General features: G+C 37.7%; 1 protein-coding gene across 1 annotated transcript in view; it reads right to left on the reverse strand.

Annotated features, from left to right (window-relative positions):
- LOC140140979 (dynein axonemal heavy chain 5-like) overlaps nucleotides 1-25,673 on the reverse strand; it is a 141,749-nt gene that overhangs the window by 2,206 nt on the left and 113,870 nt on the right. Inside the window, 19 exon segments of the mRNA XM_072162752.1 lie at nucleotides 1-260; nucleotides 5,211-5,337; nucleotides 6,824-6,952; nucleotides 7,544-7,756; nucleotides 8,545-8,676; nucleotides 9,521-9,657; nucleotides 10,006-10,156; nucleotides 11,105-11,299; nucleotides 12,562-12,866; nucleotides 13,406-13,541; nucleotides 14,066-14,373; nucleotides 15,388-15,578; nucleotides 16,213-16,327; nucleotides 17,023-17,266; nucleotides 17,942-18,124; nucleotides 19,178-19,528; nucleotides 20,892-21,021; nucleotides 21,991-22,256; nucleotides 24,504-24,671. Coding sequence (XP_072018853.1) covers nucleotides 1-260; nucleotides 5,211-5,337; nucleotides 6,824-6,952; nucleotides 7,544-7,756; nucleotides 8,545-8,676; nucleotides 9,521-9,657; nucleotides 10,006-10,156; nucleotides 11,105-11,299; nucleotides 12,562-12,866; nucleotides 13,406-13,541; nucleotides 14,066-14,373; nucleotides 15,388-15,578; nucleotides 16,213-16,327; nucleotides 17,023-17,266; nucleotides 17,942-18,124; nucleotides 19,178-19,528; nucleotides 20,892-21,021; nucleotides 21,991-22,256; nucleotides 24,504-24,671 — 3,741 coding nt within the window.

Genomic DNA, 25,673 nt, shown 5'->3' on the forward strand with positions numbered 1-25,673 from the left:
CACACCCCTCAGGGTCCAGTGGTCAGGATGCTGAACAGTCTTCAAAAACAGTGGGAAGATGTATGTGAGATCCGTTAACAAGTGCTTCTTGTATACTGGACATTCAGTACAGACGTGGTCTTTACCACCTATGGTGTTGACGGCATAAACGTGGCAGACCGGGAGAGGGGTGAAAAGCACTTTGGGTTGGGGTTCGATGAGCTTACAGTTACGACGATCCCAGCCAGCACCGTCCAAGAACAGACCATGAACGTACACACCTGAGGAATCAAGGGAAAATAATATAGAGTTAAAATGACAATCCCAGGTCTTCAAAAAGCTGAATTTATACTCGTTGCTTTTGCAAGTTGATGAAGAAATCTCAACTTTCCAGCGATATCGCTTGACATGTGACACTGACGTGAATGCATCAACCAATTATTTCCAACCAATGATCTATTATTTTGCTAATTAATTTCTCTTTCTCGATTATTAACTTTCGGTGATGAATTAATTCAAAGCAATAATTATTGGTAGCAATGGATGTTCTAAAAATTCACTTTCAAAAAGCGGTGCATTGCAATTACTCGGCGATCGAGTATAAATTCAGCTTAATCTAACAAGACATGAAGCCATGTGGATACAAAATGTTTTGTACATTCTGCTACACCACCATCTGTTTAAGTGGAATATTTTCTAAGCACCATGCGGCCTGTACACAAAGCTGAAAGATGAAGGTCAGCCAAATCCAATGATATTTGGTATGTAGTCTAGCTAGGTCAGATGGTTCACAACTATGATAGTAAAAAAATCAGGTGACCCCCTGGGGAAATTCCATGACCCCCTAAAATTGGCCCTCTTTTGACCTGCCTCAGAATTGATACAGCTTAAAATGAACAACATTTGACATCATGAAAATGTCCTTTGAAATAACCTGGGTCTGACAGAAAGTTGAACATATTGGAATTGAACTATGCTTTATAAGATGACCTATTCAGAAAAATGTATTTCTTTTGATATAATTACGTAATATCATCGTGGAATTTGGGCAAAAACAGGATTTTTCATAATTTTGAAAGTAGCGAAAAAAGAGCATTTTCAAATCACATTTTCTGCTATATTCAGGCTAACATTGGATCAAACCTTTTGGATAATATAACCAACATGTTGTACTTCTGAAATATGTTTAAATTAGTGTGGGACTTTTTTCCTATACTGCAGGGGAGTTTGTTGATTTTGGCGGATTTTCCGTTTTTGCTTCTTTTTTTTAAGACTCAATTAACGCTTTCCAATGTATAAACATACTAATTATTTTACATTCACAATACGGCTTCAATTCTCAACCAAGGTTAATATTGATTTAAGTTTGATAACTATTTTCATGTGGATTTTGCTCTTTTATTATAGTGGAATTTGTTAATTTTCATGGAATTTGCATATGAATCTCCCTGCTAACTAATGATATGAAACTCGGGTTTCCTAGATTGATATGATATTTATTTTGATTGCTGATTTTAGAAATATGTTTCTAATAACACAATGTGTTTTTTTTAATGGAATTTGTGTTTTCCAAGGAATTTGTGTCTTTAAACATATTTTCGAAAGTGGAATTTGCAACCAACATTACACTGTTTAGGTAATAAATCATATTTAAAATAAAATTGACTAATATTTAGTTAACTGTTAGATCAGGCAAAAAACAACAACACATTTATAACAAAACAAAACAAACACCACGCCATACTTCATATAATATCTACTACCAATGCAATGGAATTTTCATTTCTTTTTTCAAAGGCTTAATTTGATAATATGAGTTATCTATCAAATAACATGTACAGGTACTTCAAGCATTGTCTAAAATTGATGTGAATATGTACATGTAATGATGTAAGTTTACAATATCTCATTGAGCGTGAGACTCACGCATTCAGGGACTTTATCAGGTGTCAGATCTATTGCCATTTGGTCTAATACCATTTGGTCTAATACCCATTTTATCTACAGACTTGACATTTAGTATGGAATATTTTCTCATAAAATTCGAGGACTGGGCTGGAATTTCGGACTTTATGCAAAATTGTTCTGTTATTATCAAAATCAAATGTATAGGGGTTTGAGGTGATATTTCCTAAACTTCGTCAGCAATTGGCATTTATCACATTTGAAAAACACTTGCAATGTACACATTTTTGAACATGGGAGGAGATTAAAATATGGCTCTTAAAAGGGGTACGTACTCAGAAAGTTTAAATGACCCCGGGGTCAAATGTTATAAACTTATGGTACAAAAACAACTGCGCCGGATTTCTGGTTGTCCAATGAACTCACGCTGCTTCTTTGTGTACAGTAAGATTGTAAGGGCCATTCAAACTTTCTGAGTGCGCACACTTTTAAGAGCCATATTTTTAAAGCTCCTCCCACTTTCAAAACTGGTCAATTACAAGTGCATTTCAGTTCTGATGAACACTTATTGGTATTAAGGTTCACCTTAAACCTCAATAAATTTGATAACAACAGAATGATGTTGCTCAAATTCAGAAATTTTACCCCCACAAAAATCCAATTCAGTCTCCTTAAAACCACAATTTTAGGATAATTCACTACATTATGAGCGTCATAATGTAAACTAATGGAATTTGGAAAGCACATTTTCTGTCAAAAAATTATGTTACACCACCTCCCGACACACCCCGATTAATATTTAGCCCGTGCGGTTTATGCAGACCCCTTCCAGACCAGTCTTGGAATTTTGCAAAAAAATATTCCATACTAAATATCAAGTCTGTATAATACAAAAGGTCTAGTACCAGAAAGGCTATAAATTATAATTACCACGTCTAATACTCATATAGTCTAATGTCCATTTAGTATAATATTGTTTGGTCCATTAATCAGTATGCCTACTGACCATATAGACTAATAACCATTTGGTCTAATATTTTGGCCCCCACATATATGTGGGACTTATGTTATCATCCAAATGGTTGACTGGTTGTTTGTTTTCTGTTTCTTTGTTTGGCTGTCCGGGCGGAAGCAAATTCATTAATCCACTGTGCAGCTTAAACGTAATAACCTATCAACTTCAAACTTTGTTTGGTGATTGGTCATGGTAGCTTGATGTGCTGTATAGTTTTCTGTCATGTTATTGGCATATTAATGAGCTTATTTGCATATTTTGCCTACATATTGCAGCTACATTTTCATTAATTCACTCTGCAGCTTAAACGCAATAACCGATCAACTTAAAACTTGATTTGGTGATCGGATATGGTGGCCTGGTGTGCTGTATAGTTTGTGTCATGTTATTTGTATATCAATGAATATTGATGAGCTGATTTGCATATTTTGCTTACATTTTCATCAATCCACTCTACAGCTTATAAACGCAACAACCGATCATCTTCTAACTTGGTCTTGTGATACATGTAGTATATGGTGGCCTGATGTGCTGGATAGTTTTGTGTCATGTTATTTGCATATATTTTATTGATATTAATGAGCTTATTAACATATTGCATATTATTTGTTGTTTCCACAACTTTGGGTGGGGGCCACCTTAATTATAAATTCTAGTATTATTAACAATCTGGCCTAATTACCTTTGATTTAATAACCGTTTGGTCTATTAACCGTATGGTCTAATAACCAGTTATAATCTAATACTATGTCATGTATTTGCCAATTCATCAAAAAAAATCATCTACAACTGGTTACGGGCTGTAAATATATGTAAATGAGACGGGCACGTGTATAAACATACTACATTCATCAAATATAGTGTACCCAAAAAATTAAGAAGAAGACATATATGCGGCCTGCATGTATTGAAAGTGACATTTTGCCGGGCTATTTGTTTTTCTTCTCCGGTCTTTACAAGGTATATAAATAATATAACCGGTATAGGCTCATCATGCATCACCGGGGGTGCCACAGGTATGGGACATGGGCCAGTATGAGTTATCTGTCACTCCAAACTTTAAAACGAAATAGGTTTCTATGGGGTTGACGCATAATTTTCATGTCAAAAAGGGGAGGGGCCATGAGGTCTGTAAAGGGTGGCCCGAAAAATGTTCGCGATTTGCATCAGCCCCCCCACAAGTGTTTGTGAACGGTCCCTAGACTATTGGGTTTTGGTCTAAATGGTAAATAGGACCAAATGGTTATTGTACCAAATGGTAATGGGACCAAGTGGATGTAGCTGTAAAATCTAACAAATTCTCACGCATCATCAAATTTAATTTAGGGATTCATTCATGAAAACCACGCTTATACCAGAACATTTTGTGATACTATACTATTTCTCCATCATATACCATTATTTCTCCAACTGAAATCCCTACGCAGATCAGCCGGTCCTAAACGCTGGGCCATATCGCCGTTGTTTAGTAGAACTCAGTTGTTATTAATAATCTACATACTGATGTTATATAATATTTTCTTTCTGATTAATACAAATTGTACATAGTATTAGAAAATATTAATATGCTCATTTTGATTTTGTTTACGAACTAATGCAAAATGCAATATTTTAAAGACCCCTCATAACAAATTGGAAAAAGATCCCACAATAGAAAAAGCATTTTCCTATAGTCAAAGGATGGGAAATGTTTATCTAAAAAGGTCATATCAAACTCAGCCTGAATAAAGGCAATAATTAAGTTAGAAATTAGGTAAAATTTGAATTTTTTCTCATTTTCGACATTTTGAAAATATGGCTATATTGAGTTTATGAAAAATCCACCTTAATGAAATTGCTGGCTTCTGCAAATTTGTGAAGAGATTCACCAATATATGTATTTTCAATGCCAATTTGTTTGGGACCTGTTGAATTATGGAGTTTCTTACAATATTTCCTTGAAATGCGATGAAAAACTGCTTTTTAAAACATATTTTAGGTGATTTTGGAGCGATTTTTAGGGGGTGGTCATATTTTTTAACGGGGGGCTCCAGAGAATTTTTTAGTGTCGTGATTGAAAAGTGTTATCAAAACCTATCAATGTCCCAAAATATTATTGATGGCGGCCAACCTTCATCTTTCACGTCTGCAGGAAATTAGAAAATATGCCACTTAAACACCTGAAAGCCATAATGTATGATCTTTTAAAATGAGTTTGGTCAATTTTTTTTCAATTATTAAGGGAATATTCTAAAAAAATTAATCGTTTTTGGGAATCTAATGACTACAAAACACCTGACAATAAGCATGACCGGCAAGTTAGAATTCTTACCTTCTGGTGGTGCCGTTTGGATGTCTTCCTTCAAGAATTTGGTCATATCATTATGTAATACAACACTGTCCAAAGCCCATCCTTTGTGTGCACGGGTGATCTCCTGTCTCATGGCTGTCAAGAAGCCCTGCAAAAGATAACAATGGTAAGGTACACCTTGTAAGGTAGTGAAAACAACATAATTTTTAAATAAGCGAAAGCGTAAAAAAAATGTAAAAAAGATAGTAATAGCTTAAGGCCAAAAAAAAAAAAAAAAAGGTTTGTCTCAAAAACATTTGCCAAAAAAGCTAAGTGCTATGCTTTTTTTTTTTTTTTTTTTTTTGGTTTAGAAGCTATGCTAATGCGTTTTTTGTTTGGTTTTTTGGGTTTTTAGCCTGAGACAAATGAAAATCACAAGACAGGTATTGGAAAACTACAAGTGGTCTTACAATGAAAGAGAAGCAACAAATTTACAATGTTAATATTCTGTAACTGTATTTTATTTGCCTTCCTAGAGCTGATCACTATTAAAAATCAGTGCAAAATACAAAGTTACGATACAAATGTTGGTATGAGCGAGATTTGATGTTTCCATAGAGGTGAATATTTAGAGGGCTGAGTGAGCTTCAGAGTAACCGAATCGGCGCACCGATGCAGTGCCCAATTCCTCAGCACAGTCCCCCCTGTTTTAACTATACGAATACGAACAATCATGTTGAAATAAACGGTAAAAAATTCGTTAAAAAACAGCTACAAAAAATACAAAAATTTATGAAAACAACATGGCTTCACTCGATCGCAGAGTTCTCCGTAGGCTAAGTCCTTTTATATTGCATCCACTTTGCTTCGTCGGCTTTACGCTCCGTGCCGTTGCAAGGATGGCGTGAAACTAGCGAGACTGAGGCTACGGTGTGGGTTACGGGCTATCTGCAACACTAATGGCATACGCGCTGCCTGACATTTTCGATGGTTTTCTGACATTGAGGAATTCATTTTTACTACGTTGGTCGAACTATCGGGAACCGGAAAAATCGGGGAAAAAAAAAAAAAACCTTTTAAAAGGGCGGTCAGCGCGTGACAAACGCAGCTGTATCGCTTTCACATACTTATCTTGCCGGGTTCGTGAGACAAACCTTTTTTTTTTTTTTTTGGCCTAAAAGTGAAGGAAAATTCAATAATATTTGATTTGACTTGAATGAAAAATTGGCATGACAGAAGAAAATGGCAGTGTTGAACCAACGAATTCCCCATTGCAGAGTGGTCAATGGTTTAAATGTGAAGTGCGAGTGTGTGTCCTTGTTTGCTAGACATGCAATGCGGGCATTTGCAGACCTCCTAGAACCGAGGACAGTCCCCCATTGCAGAGTGTTCCACAGTTTAATTGTGAAGTGCGAGTGTGTTCTTGTTTGCTAGACATGCAATGCGGGCATTTGCAGACCTCCTTGAACCAAGGATGCCCCCCATTGCAGAGTGGTCCATGGTTTAAATGTGAAGTGTGAGTGTGTGTCCTTGCATGTTGGCAAGGACACACACTCGCTCGCCACTTCACATGTAAACCGTGGAACACTCTACAATGGGGACCATCCTCTGTTGCTGGCAAACACCTGCTACCAATTCTCTCTTAATAGACTCACCTGTGGGTTAAAGAAGCCAGTCATCCAGAATACATTAGGTCTGCCTTCAAAACACCAAGCATGGAACTGTGTGTTTCTCTCTATCAGCTCTACAAACCAGAAACCAAGAGTGGTAGACTCCCAGGATATCTGAAAGGAAAACATAATTAACATACATTATGAATCAAAACAGAAAGCACTACTTATAGTTATACATCAAGCAGTTGTTTGGTTAATTTACAGACAAGTATTTGTAGCTTGTACATGCATTGTGCTAATGACATTTGGGTCTTGTTAATCTTTCTCCTTAAATTAACTTTTGAACTTAGTTTGAAATTGAAATCTAATTTGCTGGTAAGATAAATTTGTGACTGGGTTCAGTATCAGACTTGTATTTATTATGTACTCCATGACATTCTTTGGTCCAGCTTTGGCTTTGCTGGTATGAATCTTTGTGCATGAGAATATTCCATAAAATACCTCTGCTTCCCCAAATATCTAGTAGTCCCATTATTTTTTTTGCCTCTCAAAACAAGGGAGTGTCCCCCTCAGCCAGGTGAATTTTGAATAAATAAATATTGTTTCATAACATATAATATACATTCAGAATTATTTGTCAATCACATTGTAATTGTGTGTAAAAAACTAATCGCACATCAAAAATCAGGATATCTTGCCCCCCAGCTTAGCCAACCCTCTGGTTATGACCCTGTCCCACCATATTCCCCAATCCCTCCATACCTTTCTCCATGCACTAGGCACCCTGGCATCATAGATATTATCCAATGCATCTCTTAGATTCTCACTCATAATGATGGTACCATCAATGGCAAGCTTCAGATCCTGTAATGTAGTTCTCACGCTAGCGATCACACGCTGCATGCGATCTATCTCCTGACGCAGGAAGATGTTCAATGGCTGCAATGCTCCCATCTTCTGAAGTCGAGCTTTCACCTAAGGTAATGGGAAAGATAGTGGGATTGTTGGTTTGTTTTGTGAAGAATAATACCAAACACAAAAGCCTGGCAGATTGATTTACAATGAATTACACTGGGTTTCAGAGAAGAACGGCAGTCCCTTGCTCAGACTGATGCGAGCGCACTGTTAATGAGCGACATACGCAGAGCTTTGTGTGTCCTTCAATGGTGCCGATCTGTGCCAACCAACGTTTGACGCATAATCGGCCGATCAGAATATTGGTCTGTTGCTATGATTGTCAGATGATTGATTCAGCCAATCAGAACCCCACTTCTGTGTTTACGCTCTACATGCTCTCAAAATGTAAAGTGCCGCTCTTCTTTGGCAGAAACTGTAGTATTGCAACTTTAAGCTAGCTAGGCCAAATAAAAAAAAGAGGTCTCAGGAGATCGGGCACGTAGCTTTTTAAATGTGCATTTTTAATATTTTCCATGTTTTAAGAAATTGGTTGTATATTCAGAAAAATATGTCTGAGAAAATAGTGGGCCAAAATACAATTACACAAAATTAAGGGGGGGGGGGGGTGGTAACACATACTGCATATCTTTTACTAAAAAGTGTAAAATCTTTTTATTTATTTGATCTACGATAAGAAATACCATCTTAATCCTCAGGCTGACTCAAATACTAAACTCAATAATAACCCCATAACTATGAAGGGTGAACAACCTGAAATTGGAATAATCATGCACTAGGATACAATTATCCAGGAAAAATAAGCTCCTCCTTATAAACTAATTGAGATATCCACTGTGTATGCGTACCTCAAATGGGATATAATCCCCTGGTAATTTATCCAACATTTCATCTGCTTGTTTATAGACCACAGCTTCACGTGTCTCGCCACCGCCTCCACCACTGTCTTTAGGTTGGATGTTGAGAACAGTGTTTAAGACCTGCAACAAAGACAACTCATTTGTATTGATTCATTTCAAATTTACAGCTTATGCACATGGTTGACCAACTATCAATGTTAATGGTAAGGGATCCATGTATTAACAACCAGGATGGGACAGCTAGGGTTAACGGCCCACTCTTTTTAACGTTAATTTAAGCCGTTGGACTCGTGTACAGAGAGCCATACCTGTACATATATGTAGTACAGGTATTGCTCAATGCACTAAGACTGACAGCTTAACCCTGGGGCTTAACATCCCCTGCAAAGGACAAGTAGTCAAGTATTCTCGTGATTCGTTTACCCAATTCAGAATACAATTGGACATTTTTTTTCCAAGCCAATGACCCAGCAAATCACTACTGGGAACTCATGAACCACAGATAGTTGAGCTACTGCATCAGGTTTTCCCCTAAATTCAGACAATTCCCTTCTGGTATTGCTTCAAAAACAATCTGCATTCATATCTTTAGTAGTTGAAAAGACACTTGCTTAAGGGATTGGATAGCAACATCTGCACAGTATTTTTGTGGGACATGAGAGCACACCAAATTGCAATCTGAATATGAGGAATGTCCTTCTGATATAAAATACGTTTTTAGAAATTTGCAATATATAAATACAAATTTTATGGCAAATTATCAAAATTGATAATTTTGACATATAACCGTCCTCAAAGACCAGGAAGTTATTTGAAAACACTCCCGGTATATAAACAAGTAGTGTTTAAGTATAATTTTGAATTATTCTCATTTTATCACTAATACGTATGAATCTGCACATTTTCTATATTCTGTTTTGGGGTGGGTTTTTTTGCCTCATCATTAGTCTCTATCACAACCTACCTCAGTAGCCATATTAGTCTGGTATGTGATGTCAGCATTAGGATGCAGACCAAAGGCTTCAGGAGAGTCTACTAATGGGAGATTTTCTATGGCATTACGATACTCATCTACTGTACGACACTTGGGAATGGTATAACCTGAAAAGAAATCAAGAAATAATTATACAACATGCATTGAATCATCAATTCAGGTATCACCATGGATGTATTTTCTTTCCCCTTCATTCTATTCCCCAAAATTCTGGGGGATTTTAAACAAGAATGGGCCACACAGATTTTCAAATTATTGCAACCCATCAGTATACCAAATTTTCACAAAAGCACCCAATTGGGTGCATTAGTCTTCACTGAATATCCACCCATCGAAAATACCAAAATCGCTGAAATGGTACCCCAAAACCATGGTATATCCCGGTAAACCTTTAACCAGGGAGAACTCCTTCCAGGCTAAATTCACACTAACCAAAGTCCCTATCTACATCTTACCTGTGTAAAATTTGAATTTGTCACTGAACATATCCTCCGAGAACCAGACTCTTGTGTATGTATTTAGCAAGCGTTTATCAAAGTCATCTGTGACACGACCACCATATTGCACCTCGCCTAACATGTAACGCACTGTCCACCAAGAAACACCCTGCAATCACAAACATAGAAATAGAGATTAGTTAAAGATAGTAATTCTACATATTGTACTGCAACATTTCATATTTTCATCCTAACCAAGAAAGAGTGTTGGGCTATTCCAGTTGAAATCCATACACCCCTATGGAAGACATGACCTTAATCCAGGAGTTTTGAAAATGACAGGCGTGCAACAAATGGCACTTCTGGAAATGTTAAGGTGGGCTGTCAGGCATGCTATTACATTGCACTCGGTAAGAAGTTTAGGAGCTCTCCTGGATTACACAAACAAGTGTGATCAGGCATCTAATAGGTGGTAATGTAATCAGTTGCCTCATGAAGTCTGCTGGTTCTACAGACCTCCCAAATGATTTGGTTTGCTAACTCAACCCCCCAAGAAAATTTCAACCATGTTTTTTCAGGCACAGTAAAAACACAACATTTCACCTTTATTTTGAGATAAAATAGTGTAAAATTGACAATTGGCCTGGTAAACATCAAATTCCACCTTTATTTTGAGCTAAACTAGTGTAAAATTGGAAATCGGACCAAAATGATGGCCACAGACAACTGACTCTGATAAATAATAATGTCGGTGATTTAATGTGCGCTACACATAAGTACCAGCACATTTCAACAATTATTCTGCTGCCATTAGGATATATCAGAATCATTTCCTCTTCCACAAGTCTGCAACTGATGCGCAGGTACTCTCAGCTGACATAGATTGTGATTACCCCCAGCAGCTTCCCATTTTACACCTGGGTGGAGTAAAGCAATTGGGAATTAAGCCGTCTTGCCCAAGGACACAACACACTGGCCGCGGTGGGGTGCGAACCCACAACCTTTTGATTATTAAGTGATACACCACTGAACATATAAAATACTTTGGCCCCCACAAGCATTTTTACAAAGACCACACTGGCTTTGAAACATAAACATTTAACCCAATCTGTCTCACCTTCTTGGGGTCCAAATCATCCAGATGATTGTTAACAAACTGCACGCAAGATGTGAAATCTGCCTGGTTGAATTCATAGGGGATATTCCATCCCAGAGGACCAAATTTACGTCTCTCCTGTACCGTGGTATGAAGGAAGGCTACTGCATACAGGATAGGCTTCCATTGAGGCATGCTGGAGATCTCAAGTTGCTCCTGAAAAATAATGACACATTGTAAGTGACAGGGATGAAACATTAACTGATATTTATTTATTTGTTTATTTATTTATTTATTTCAACTTTCTTTATACAGGGTAGCCCCTTCAGTGTAAAAGCACTGCTATTCTTGGAGGCCCTGTGACATACATGTACAGGTATAATTCACTTAAATACAATTATCACACAAATATTACAAGAAAAATATGCAATACCGGTACCATATTATAAAGAAATTACAAGAATCATGAAAAATATGAAAATCAATGAACAGTGTGGATTGTGAGAGCTCTTGATTTAAATTCACTTAGGCTCAAGGAAATATAATTAGTGCGAGTGTCAACATCAACAGAATATTATAATGTAGGGATGGCCAAGTGGCCTTGGCCAAATGGCCAAGGGAAGGCCAAGTTCATTATAATTGCAGCAAACCTTTGACGGGCACGTACTACCATGATATTGCAAGGTCGGATATAAAAATGTGTACGGAGCAAAGTTCATTCATAAATTTCGACTCAGCAACAGCAGATCACCTCAGCAGCCAAAAAGAGACAAGTGCATTTCAACGCAGTAAATATGCGATGTACACTTGAAATATGCTCTCGTCAAAGGCTTACTGCAAATACTGTAAGTGCCCAGAACTTTTTATTTTTACACCTTCATGCTGCTCAACAAAGTTCAACAAAATAACTGATATTATAATGTAGGGACGGACAGGTTCATCAAGTGCCAATGACAACTTTACATCTTGATACTGCTTTTGGCTGAATAGCATGATTAGTCACTTATGACCATATAATACTAGCCCTCATAGCGTGCGATTAAAAAACTGCTTGTGATCCAACGCTGGTAGCAATTGCACAATCACTATACCAGGCAATTGTTTTTCTGATAAGTAGCAAAATCTATGTCACCCCCACTCCCCCCGAAAAAATTGCTTAGTATGATACGGGCATCAGTGTCCCCAGAGATTGATGTGGGAATATGGAATCCTCACATGCTACTTCACACACCTAACCCACCCCACTCATCATACCTGTGTTACACCAGCATATGTTCTCTTCAGTCCAGCTTTAATCACACAACCACCTCACACACCCACCCACTCATCATACCCGTGTTCCACCAGCATACGTTCTCTTCAGACCAGCTTTGATCACACACCCCACCCACTCATCATACCTGTGTTACACCAGCATATGTTCTCTTGATCACAGCTTGGTCACACACCCACCCCACACACCCACCCACTCATCATACCTGTGTTACACCAGCATACGTTCTCTTCAGACCAGCTTTGATCCCTTGTGGGGGTTCATTCGTGAATTTGATAGATGTCTGTAGTAGATTAATAGGGAACTTTGGATGGACTTCTGTGGTTATCCAGACGCGGAAAGAATCATGTGGGTTCTCTGCTGTGGTAACAGTCTCCAGCAGTTCATCCAAGAAATCTAGACCAAGATGGCAGTTCTGCAGCAAGACCCAGCCGCCTTCAGCCATAGAGTTACTCAGTAGTTTCCTTGCATGTACCTCCTGTCCCTGTCCCATACTGATTGCACGGCATTCTGAAAACACATAAAGACACAAGTTTTACATGCTGCTCACAGCTAAAAGTGTTCATTGCTCTGTGGGATAGCCAAAGGCTTCAACATAAAATGTCCCAAGTTTTGAGATATTTTAAGAAAATAATAAAGAGCTATATCAAGAACTACTGAACTAATGCTAGGCTTGTTTGTACTTATTGTAATGCACTTTTTATGCTGCCTTTGAATTTGTAAAACAAAAAAATTGAAACTTGTCGTCTGTAATCGACACCCATGTGGAGAGGATTTTTGAAAAGTGTGGGGGATACAGATTTATTTGAAAGTGGAATTTGGTGTGCTTGTAATACACGTTGCTCTTGCACAATGGAGGGGGAGTTTACCTGAAGGGGATGTGCCCCTCTGAGAAGTAAACTAATAAAGCCCCAATTAAAGCCATTTGATGCATATTTATACACTACTATTATTGGTTTTTGTAGAGCAAACCTCATGTGACATAATCCACTTGCATGATGGAAGGGATGTCTGACACATTTTCAAATTAGATCTTACATACTACTTACCTACTCCACTCTTCTTAGCAAGACCTTCAATAGATGAGGTTGGATCTGATCCCATTGATAGGAAACAAATTAATGGTGTATAGGTATTACTCTCTTCCCACATTGATTCCATGTTTAGAATCACTCCTTCAGCAAACTGAAAAGAAAACAGCCAAATTATGCATTACAATTTAGTAATTCGATCTTCTTCTAGTATGATTCCAAATCATTATAAAGATTTCAAAACAATAAAGAGCATCACCAGTTCTAAATTGTTTAGACAACAAAATATGACATAATCTGATGGCAAATTGTGAAATCAAGTTGCAGCCCAAAACCTTTGGCACACGTAGTTGTGACTTTAAAAGCATTCCCTCATTAATCCTTTTTCCATATCCCATTCTTTACAAGGGGTGTATGGATTTTAACAGGAATAGCACAATATAAATTGAGATGTAGCCAAGTTTGGTGTGGTGAACATGGATTTGCACAACATGCAGAAAAAAGAACATCCCTACTACTGAGGACAGATGTGAGGATGATCTTGGAAAATCTAAAATTGGCAAAAATAATACAAAACTGAGAATAAATAAAATTGCACAAAATTTGGTCAACAAAAAACACCTAAACTTGGGGGGTTTAAACCTGAAAATTCCAATTATCTGGGATATTGCCACTTACTCTGACCCCAATAGCTTCAGCGATATACTTCCTGGCTTGCGGTATGGTACGATCTGGACACCACGAACGTAGCAAGAGCAGTTTACGGAAGACGTCCAGCGATGTGGAATAACCATCCGGTATGATGGCTTCCTCGGGCGCGTCCTCATCAAACCAATTCTTCCACATTTTGTCGTTGCGGGTTACCTGTGTGGTCAGTTGGCTGAATTGCGGGAGTGCGCTGAGCTGGACTAAGTTAAGCCAGGTCATATCGAGCATCCATTTTTTGGGTTTAGGTTCTACGGCATTGAGATCTAAAGCAGCGCCACCTGTGTGCATAATACATAGTACATTATGTGAATTCAAATCAACACTCATCTTAATTGTTGTACATATTTCATTATACAGGGAAACCTCCCCTTCAATGGGCTATTCCAGGTGAAATTTGCTATACCCATGTAGTCTTCCACAGAGGGAATATTTTTTTCAAATGCAATTGGCTAGGGTTAATCTTTTGAAACCCATACTACCCCTGTATTATTAGTTATTAGGTGAAACAGAGGTATGGTATGGGGAAATTATTGTGTGCAAAGTGTCATACTGGGTGAAGCCGAAGACTTAACCCAGTATGACAGTGAGCGCACAATAATTTCTCATACCATACGCTGAACCTAATAACGAATTTACCATACCACTGAATCATTCTAAATATTGGAATAATAAAGTTTTTATACATTCTAATTGTTGCAAAAAAGGCAAAACATCATAGAAATTGGATGAATGTTTCGCATCTTATGTATTGTGCGCATTAAACGCGCCTGGTATATGCGAATCACCTCTATATGTGTATCTCACCATATATGTGTATCATGCGCATGAAATATGTTCTCATTGACTCATAAGTATGCACTAACTGACTAGATACAAAAACATATCTGGTTATCTGTGTTCTTTGAGGTTCTATGATAAATGGCTATACCTATATCTTCCACAATGAGAATGAAAGATGGGAATTGTTATTTGTCATAGATGATAGGCATGTCCAATAATTTATTGCAGTGTGCGCCGGCAACCACTACTCAAAATATTGAAAATATCTATCATCTATGACACGATAGAGGATATTCTCCAATTGGGCAATTCCATTTGAAATCCATACACCCCTATGGAAGAAATGTTCTTAATCTCTCACACAGGGAGTGTGAATTTCAAATGGAGTCACCCATTCAGGTAAACCCATTTGAAATTCCTGTGTGGCACATTAAGTTCATGTCTTCCACAGGGTACATATGGGTTACAACTAGAATAGCCCATTGTTTGGCATTTTTACCCTTATAGCTTACCCTTGATGAATGTCTGGAATTCATTATGCTTAATCCTGCCACCTTGCATATCAATCTTGAGAGCCAGTAGTAAGGTGTACAGGAATTTATGGTCTTCATACAGACCACGTGCTGTGTATTTGAACACCTCGTATGTCATGAACTCAATGATGTTGTTGATACGTTTACTTGTGATAGGGCTCTTCTGGGATCTAAAATGGAAATATTAAATAATTAAAAAATAGTTTTAGGTTGTCTTACTTCCTCCTTTTGTTCTTCTCTTTCTGACCAACTTATTGACCAACATACTGACTCACTGACTGGCATACTGATTCATTCAGTCACTGACTGCTGACTGATTCACTGACTGACTAACTGACTGACTAATTCATTCAGTCACTGACTGACTGACTAGCTGACTGACTTGACTTACTCACTCACCACTACAAATGGGGCCATACAACTGACAATCGGGGACACAAACCAACACACAACACAGTTTGTCTTTTACTGACAAAATGGCAGACTTTTGAGATGTGTTTCGGAAAACCGGGGTCATCAATACTGCCCACATGGCTTACCATGGTGTCCTCAGTTGGAATAATTGACGTTTTCAGATAGGGGCTATGCAAGCATAAGAAGCTCTAACTGGATAGAAGCTCAAAAGCAGGGATATCCCACTTGTTCTGATGTCCCCTTTTTGGTTCCCAATTGCCGGCCATTACTACACTCACTTACTCACTAGCATCAATTATCATTCAATCATCAACCTCTTTGGTTTCCTCCAATTCAAAATATTTTCCCGCTATAATATAATATTCACATATCATAGAACTGTAATATTACCTTGCCATAGAAATATCAAATATTCCCAGGAACTGTTTGAGTGCCGTCTGATACATCACATTCACCATACTCATCTCTACAATCAAGAAATACAGGGTACTGCCTCTAGTAGCAACTGAAATGAAAAAACACACCATCACATCTCATAAATATTCATGAACTAATCGCGTATATTCATTGGTCAATTCCTATAGTGCTATTTCCCTAGAGAAATAGCTTGAGACTATTACCCTACAGCCTCATCCCCAGAGTCATAGTGAGGTGTAATAAAACTAATACTACATTGGTTTATATTGGAGAAATTGGACACACTATTTCCCCTCAGTACTGGTTATGGTGCCCTAATTACCATCTATCCAGGTAGTATTTGTATAATATAATGTATAGCATATTTCAGGGTTTACACTGGATTGTGTTATTGCATTTTGGGTGCTTTTATGATGCTTTGTTTTTGAAAAGGTGTTCGCATTCGCATCCGAGTAGCTGCACAAATGAGCCAGCACTAAAGGTCTGTTCATGCGGAGACATGCCGAGGCTTTCGTCCAGCAGTGGACCGACAATGGCTGATGATGATGATGATGATACAATGCCTACAGAATACTGCATTGCGGTATCGCAATAAAGTTAAATACATTTTAACTTGGAAATGCGACGAGATACGGCAAAAAGTAATCGAAATATCGGCAACGCACCGTAATTGCAGCGTAGTATGAACGGACCTTAATACTGGCCTAATTTCACCAGGTTTGCAGCACTCAACAAGTTTTGGTTTTGAATTTCATACTGATTGACAATACAACAACAACTCACCTGGACGGAACTCTTCTCTAGCTGTGTTAATACGTTGCTCCGTCTCTGCAGCAATAACAAGTTTCTCGCTAACCTCTTCCGCAGTCACCTTGGTGACTTTGAGTACTTCAATAAGACTCTCATCCTCAACAAGGGATCCCTCTGTACTGGTGAGTCTGTACAGAAGGTTATCCTCCAACTCCTGCATCTTACGTTTGTTGGCGGTGACTTCTTCCATCAGTTTGGTACGCTCGGATTCGAGTTCCTGTTAAGATGGAAATTGCATATTGAATCAATTTCATGTTGTAGATTATGCACTTGTTAACTTGTCACTACATGAAGGCATTAGAGATTCAACCATGTTACACTGTGTAACATGATTGAATCCCTTTCAACAACAGCTAATTCACATGAGGAATGTCAGTTAGTCATTGCTACTCAACATTAGAAGAAGATCAACCAGGTTAAGTTGTATCTGTTGATGTCAGCAATAAAACTACAGAATAAAACAGCAATGTTTAACTGCTTCTTTCAAAATACTGAACTCAACATGTAAGCGTTCAAACAAGTTCCAAGCATGACAAACTGTTTTACGCTCACGTGCAACTCTTCCGTTAACTTGTGTTTGTGTATACGCTACTGTGAAAGTATGGATTTGTCACAGTCTAACAGCGGTTGGCTCCTGTACAAAGGTATAGGAAGAGTTGTTGAATTGATGATGAACATCTTAGTATTCCTTGGAATACTTGACACGTTTGTAGATCCGCGATAAACACACACACATATACCATGGTCCATAACTTTGCATACCTGTGTCACTTGCACTGCGTACACACTTAGTATGGACGCAACAGGTGCGTCTGAGCTTGACCACAAATTACCTAATTTACCTATAGCTATTGCATAATGACATTTTATAGCAAGTTCAAATTCCCCTTACCTCCTTCTCTGTTAGAATGACCAAACCCAGCAGCTGATCTTCTAAACCCTTCATGGTCACAGTGAAATCAATGATGGATGTCCTGGCGCTGACTTCTGGGGTGTATGCTGGATTGGCTAGTTTAGTGGTGATGTACAGTCTGAAGGGGCCCATCACATCGCATTCTTTGTCCCCTACTTTGACCTATAGTATAACAGTTTTTAACAAAAGTTATTAAATCATATATTGGAAATTCATAAGCATACATCAAGACCTGGAAAAAAGTGCATTCTTTTCTTAAAGAATTTTTTTGTGATTCTAGCATCCTCTTTTTATGGTATGTTTGAATAGATATCAAGGATAAAGGTTTATTCCCCAAATTTCAGTTGATTCTGATATTGCGTTTCTGAGTTATGCATGATTATGTATATTACATAACTCCACAGGCCACTGTATTGTAATTTTGTTTTAACAGAACATAAATGAAGTTGAACATGCAAGAATTTTTTTTCACAAAAAATATTATGCAACCGGAGGCTTCTGATGGTATAAAATCTCAACTTTTTTTGAGAAAAGTGAGGGACGAGGCTATGGATCACCCTTTCAAAGTTAAATTGAAATCAAATATAATACCCTCAATGTAATCAAGAGTCTGCCATGACCTAAATATTTTTTCTTTGCAAATATGGGGATGAATAACTTGATTTGCGCTGAGTTTATTTTATTTCATTCTCATTTAAAATTTCAACGTTTCAATGCACTGGCATTGTCCTCCCAAGGTGCCCATGTGATTATAAATCTTTGTGACACCTCACATCGCTCATTCATAAATCTTTGTGAAACAGGTCTCCAGGTAGAGCTTGAAGTTCTCCGTTTTACAGAAAACAGAGAAATTTCACGAAATTTCAAGTAGAAAACAGAAAATAGAATGTTGCAACAACATGCAAAATTTAAGCTTATTTGGGTCTAATTTCCAATGTACATTCAACAGAATGCACAAACCGATTAAATCTTTCACTGAAATTTATTTTAAATTGATCATTACTTGCCTTAAGGGTCATATACTTGCATTTTCATGACTTTTTTTCGGCTATAAATCGCCAAGAAACATATTTTTTAATAGGAAAAAGTGGATTTCCCTAGAGTGGGTAAATTGTTATGGTTATTTTTAGAAAACGGAAAACAACACAGAATTTAACATTTACAAAACAAAGGAATTCGGACTCTATAATCTCCAGGTGTCATATTTTTCCTCACCTTCAATGTACTTCCAGATTTTATGAAATTCTTCTCCAAGACATTATCTAATGCTGGATCCAATTCCTCTCCAACATCCTCTATCAACAGAGGGCGTCCTAGCGACAGCGAATCCTCCAGATGTGTCCTGAAGTACTTATGGTTGAGGGCAGTAACCTGTAACTCATTGGCTTTTTCTTTCTCCTTTATCCACGCTTTACCTTGACCCTGGGGGTCAATGAGAAGCGGGAATCGGGTTGCCTTGGTTACGATTATGCCATTTTGGACGGAGAGCTCGTCGTTTGGTAGGCCTTGTAGATTCCATTCGCCAATGGTTGCTGGGTCTGTTAGCATACTTGTGACGTTAATATCCTGTGGAGAAGAAAGATTTGAGCATATTGGTTCCATTAGGACAAAAACAAATAGTAAAGTCTCTGAAACATTTGGCAAAAAAGCTATGTAGAAAATAAGTCTTATGCAAAATGCAGGATTTCTTTTTGAATTGTGCTTTTTATCCCACTTTTCTTATTCTTTTTGCCACAAACAATCTTTGACTAACAAACTAACATGCTTTTTCTGTAGGTGAACACAAGAAAACCCAGGATGCAGGGTTGGGTGTGTGTGTGTGGGGTGTGCGTGAGGAGAGAGGGGTGGATGATGGGGTTAATGCATGACCTTCACTGGTTGCCAGTAAGAGATCGAATCAAATTCAAACTCTGTCTGTACATCTTCAAATGTTTGCATGAATCTGCTCCTTCATACCTCACAGAATTACTCTCATACGCGCTCATCTGGACCCGTCACAAGATCCTCTATGGATACCAGTCTTCTGAACACTCACATCGGTAAAAATCGCAGTGGTGACATGTCTTTTCGTTCTGCTGGTCCAGCTGCTGTGGAACTGCCTCCCAGCGCAACATCAGGGAGGCAACCTCAGTGGCAACATTTAAAAAATCTCTTAAGGCTCATTATTATCCTTTTAACTCTTTGCTTTTGTTCATTCTCTTGTTTTTGCAGTGTATCACTTAGCGCTTTGATCTTTTTGTAATAGCGCTTTATAAGCTCTAATATGTATGTATGTATGTGTGTGCCTGCTTTCATCATCAATCGTACTTTAGGTACACCTTTTATGAGCTTAAATTGATAACACTGACACCGTGGATGTCCACAGTTACAAGACTTATTCCCGAGGGTGCTACACAGTTTACCAGAGTTAGAGCTAGCCCAAGTTGAGTGCCCGCTAAGTTTACTATCCAATTAGAGTGCTGGCTCGGGGCACAATCTTTTTAGCGTACATGAGTGATCAGGGAATAGGCTAAGGGATACATACTTATAAACCTATTCTGAAGTGCTAGGATTATTCACAGCTAATTTGAAGAAAAAAAATGTGGAAAAAAATTACAAAAAAATGAAAGTTAGTTATCCTTGGAAAACAAATGCATCTATAATATGTGATAGGTGAAGAGGTAAACATTAGTTAATGGTTTGCATATTAAGGATAGCAAACAGTAATTTCCGTAATTTTTTTCAAATCAATTATCCTAGCACTTCACAATAGGTTCAGTGATTCTCCAGAGTCACTGAAAATTAAAAATTAAAAAAAAACTAGAATATAGGTCCCATGGGTCTAATCTCAGGTCCTGAGCGTGGCAATTAATTGGTAGATTTAAGCACTGTTTCAATAGTGAAATATCTTGATTTTCATTTTCGTAACTAACATTCACACCATACTTACATCACTGAATGGGATCTTGTTGATTGTCATTTCTCTCTTCCAATTCTTCATCATCAAATTCCTAAATTCTTGATTGAATGGACCAGAATACGACAAGAAACCAGTGGCAAGAAGCACATCTCCTACAAGCCTACAGACAAACCGAAAGTAAGCCAATACGCATGAATAATTAGGCAAAATTGGGGGAAAAGTTTTACGACGCAAAGTGCACAGCAGCTGACGGTACTATCCCATCATGCATTGCAGTGGATCTGCTTCCTCTATTATCTATAGCAAATATATATATACATTTTTCTGTTACCAGAACTTACATATTTGACTTTCTGATGAATCTCATCAACAATGCATTTTACTTATTTCTATATAAACAACAAGATACATTCTTGATTTTCCCCTGATTGTGATCTTTTATTTATTAAAAAACAAGTTGACAACATGGTTCATTATCAAAATTAATTTGACTATTTTTCCCTTCAATCAAACCAATCGGGTCTCCTCGATTACACTGTCAAAAACTATTGTGTCAAAGGCTAACTGCACCACCAAACAATCAACAATTATACAAAGGCCGATTTGATCACAATATATCATGACTATTGCATAAAATGTGTAAATAATTCATCTTTAATTTATTTCCATTTTCCCGATATGTTTCACATTTGTCAACCTTCAGTAACACATTTATGCTTGTTCCAAAAATGTACTACAAGTTTTAGTGTTCTGGTTCAGCAAATTGCTGAATGGACCTTTAATTGGACTCTTATGCTGGTTTCATACATTACTGCCTCTTGCCCCTTTGACAACAATTTTGCTTCACTGCACAGTCACACCAGAAACGCTAGCGGCAATCTGATATATCGATCACTCCACCGCTTTGCCCAATGCGGCAGCATCGCTAGGAGTTGAATTCAAGTCAACTCGGGAGCTGTGCTGCTCCGACATATGAGAACAGGAAACAATTTTTGGCAGTGCTGAGTGGCAACAGTGGCTTTCATAGTCATGCCGCTGCCACTCAGCGGTGTGCTGCTTCGCTTGCAGGAAAGTACAAGCAGCATGATGAAGCGTCAGGCTGCTCAACCAACATTATCTCTGCTCTTACCTGTTAATCTGACTCTCAAATCTCTTACTAGCCTCAGTCCATCTGATCTTCTCACCTCCCAGACCTTCAATAAGTGCTGTAGCATTTCCCATCTTACGTCTGCAGCTCTCCGCATCATCCAACAGAGCTTGTTTCTCACTCATTGCAGCATCAAATTTAGCCTGTACCGCGTCCAGCTCTCGTTGTTTCTCGTCCAGTTGACCCTGGGCTTCTTGTAATGAGGCCATGGCTTTACCTAGACGAGCTTCTTGTACGACCAAATTAGCCTGAAGGAAAAAAAGGAAAATTATTAATTTAATAAATGGGGTTTCCTTGCTCTTGGATCAAGGGTTGATGGATTTAGTAAACAAAGACGGAATATAGGCGTGCAATTGCATTTTCCTAAAAAAAACCATGAAAATACATGTGAAATTGGGCAAAAAGTACCAAAAACAGGCTGAAATTAAATAAAGTTGCGGAAATTTTGACTAGAAAAAACACTGAATTCGGTTTTAAAACTGAATATTCTCATGCCTGATAATAATGATCACATTAAATCTCACAAAAGGGCTATTCCAGTTGCAATCCATACACCCTCTATGGAAGACATTATCTTAATCTTTCACATAAGGAGTGTAGATTTCAAATGGAGTAACCCATTCAGGCAACTCCATTTGAAATTCACACTCCCTGTGTGGAAGATTAAGGACATGTCTTCCAGGTGTATGGATTGAATAGCACAATCTTTTATTTATGGCTTTTGCCCAATATTTTCTAAGCAAAGGCTACATGAAAACATTGATAAAAATGAAACTTCTAAGGGGACAACCCAAAAGTTCGATGAAGCCCTATAAACGAAAGTCCTTTCGTTAGAAGGCTAACCCCCTCCCCTCTAACGTAAGTGTCAAATATCAAAAATTCCAGCCTGTATTCATTGGGCACAGGGGCGTCGCTATGGTCGATGGGGTTGTTGAGGGGTGCGACAATGCTAGGATATTCATCATGTTTAAGAAACAATAATTCTATTTTATTTTGAAATATTTTTCTTCATAAAAAATTAGAACTTGCTGGGTTTTCAAATCAAAAAGAATCAAAGTGCGGTACAGCTGCTTTAAGAAATGAACTTACAAGTTGCAGGTTGCGAGTACTGCACTATATTTATTTTAAATCATTTTGAAGCAACCACTGTAAAATACTTCAGAATATACTAAAATTTTACAAATATATATGTGACACGATCTGGTCCATGGGGGCCAAAGGAGGCATTTTTGAAAATTGAGTTATTGTAATTATTACATTACACATACAATAGGCTATCATTTTCTGAAAACACCAAAGGTCTAGCATACTTGGTTCTAAAGTTATTAAGTTTTTTGATGCCTATTTTCTTAAGTATTTCATTGTTTTTTTACTCCATATTTTTACCTTTATCTCAGTTTCAAATTTGCCGCCTTTGGCCCCCATGGACCAGATCGTGTCACATATTAAATCCTATAAAAAGATCAACTTTGACCGATGTTTTAACTACTTCTTTACAAACGTAATCGGACTTTTTGACCCCCCCTCCCTCCCAAACGAAAGGACTTTCGTTTATAGGGCTTCATCGAACTTTTGAGTTGTTCCCTAATTCATGTACTACTATGGCAATTAAAGGAGTATTTCGTGATCCTAGCATCCTCTTTTTATGACATTTTCCAGTACATATCCACGAAAAAAGCATATTCCCAAAATTTCAGTTGATTCCGATTTTGCGTTTGCGAGTTATGCATGATTGTGTGTATTACACTGCTCCATAGACAATACGTTGTAATTTCGTTCTGGTGCACCAGAACGAAATTCAAATTCAGCGATATCTTTGCTAAGCGAATTAATCTGCAAGAAATATTTTGTACATAAACATTATGTAGCCAGAGTATTCAAGCGATATAAAAATCTCAACTTTTTTTGAGAAAAGTGGGGGGATGAGGCTGTGGATCACGAAATGCCCCTTTAAGCACCCACAACAATATGCAATATAATGATCATTTAATAAGACACTAATTACCACTGTCATTTAAAAGAAAAATATCTTAATTTACAAGAACTCATTTGTGATCAAGGACTAGAAATGCCGTCAATCACAGCATCGCAAATTCAAGGCTGATAGAATTACCCATCTTTGTGAAAGTCAGTTTATAGTCTTTTGAGACATCTTAATTCATGCTATAAACATGTAATTTCAATATGTATCTACCTTCAAAGGCAACACTTCCTTGTTGATACCAAAGAAGGTTGCCATGGCAATAGTCCAAGAGCACAGACCAGCAACATCACCACCAATGATCATTTAATAAGACATTAATTACCACTGTCATTTAAAAGAAAAATATCTTAATTTACAAGAACTCATTTGTGATCAAGGACTAGAAATGCCGTCAATCACAGCATCGCAAATTCAAGGCTGATAGAATTACCCATCTTTGTGAAAGTCGGTTTATACTCTTTTGAGACATCTTAATTCATGCTATAAACATGTAATTTCAATATGTATCTACCTTCAAAGGCAGCACTTCCTTGTTGATACCAAAGAAGGTTGCCATGGCAATAGTCCAAGAGCACAGACCAGCAACATCACCACAAGACCTCTGGGCTGATTCCAGGTTGTAGTCCTCCATGGACAGAAATGGTTGCAGCAGCTCCACAGTCTCTTCATTAATTGTATCCTGAAAAAGAAAAATTAATTTAAAAAACTTACTTTTACCAATACCTGTATGCAAATAAGCAACATCTTACTAAGTTTTCGTCAGAATATAGACATCCTTTACATTCGATTTCTATTTGCAGTTTTAAAAGTTGGGGGTTTGATTATATTATTATTATCTTTAATATGACGCCTTACTTGATGAGATTGGAGCCTTAAATGGGTTGATAGCGTCCAAAATAGGCTTAGAGGTCAAAACGGCAACCATTTTGATTGCCATCTTGGATTTCTAGCACTAAGTTGCCATATTGGAATGGCAATCATATCAATTCATGACCCCAGGTATACACCTTTTGAAAAACAACAAGATTTTGCCAACCTGACTGGTAGTGATGTCCCAGGGACTATATCACATGTTTCCTACTTTGCATGGTGGAACATCACACAAACATTTTTATTTTAAGTTAACTCAGCAGTTTGGATATTATAATTGAAGACCGAATTAAATAGACTAGTTTGCGTCTGACGTCAGAGCAAAGGCACGACGTGATTGGTTGCTGACCTGCGCAGTACAGCATTTTCGGTCTGGGTGACAGGACATGATACGCAAACTAGTCTTTTTAATTTGGTCATCAATTATAGAAGTATTGAAGTGGCTTATAGAACAGTACATGCCATTGGCCTAAGAAAATAGAGCCTTTCTTTTGACACCAAAATCTCAATTTGGACGGATTGAACCTACGCTATTTTTATACCAGGCAAAATTGGGGAGTACACAGTTGTAACTGAATCATGTAATCAATCAAACTTTCACTCACATAGATACTCTTAATCCAACCCTGCATTGGGCCATTCCAGATTAAATCCATACAACCCCTATAGAAGACATGACCTTAATCTCCCACACAGGGGTGTAGATTTCAAATGGAGTCACCCATTCAGGTAATCCAATTTGAAATTCACACATGCTGTGTGGAAGATTAAGGTAATGTCTGCCATAAGGGGGTGTGGTTTTCAACTGAAT

Source organism: Amphiura filiformis, chromosome 19, assembly GCF_039555335.1.
Source record: "Amphiura filiformis chromosome 19, Afil_fr2py, whole genome shotgun sequence".
NCBI classification, from domain to species: Eukaryota; Metazoa; Echinodermata; class Ophiuroidea; order Amphilepidida; family Amphiuridae; genus Amphiura; species Amphiura filiformis.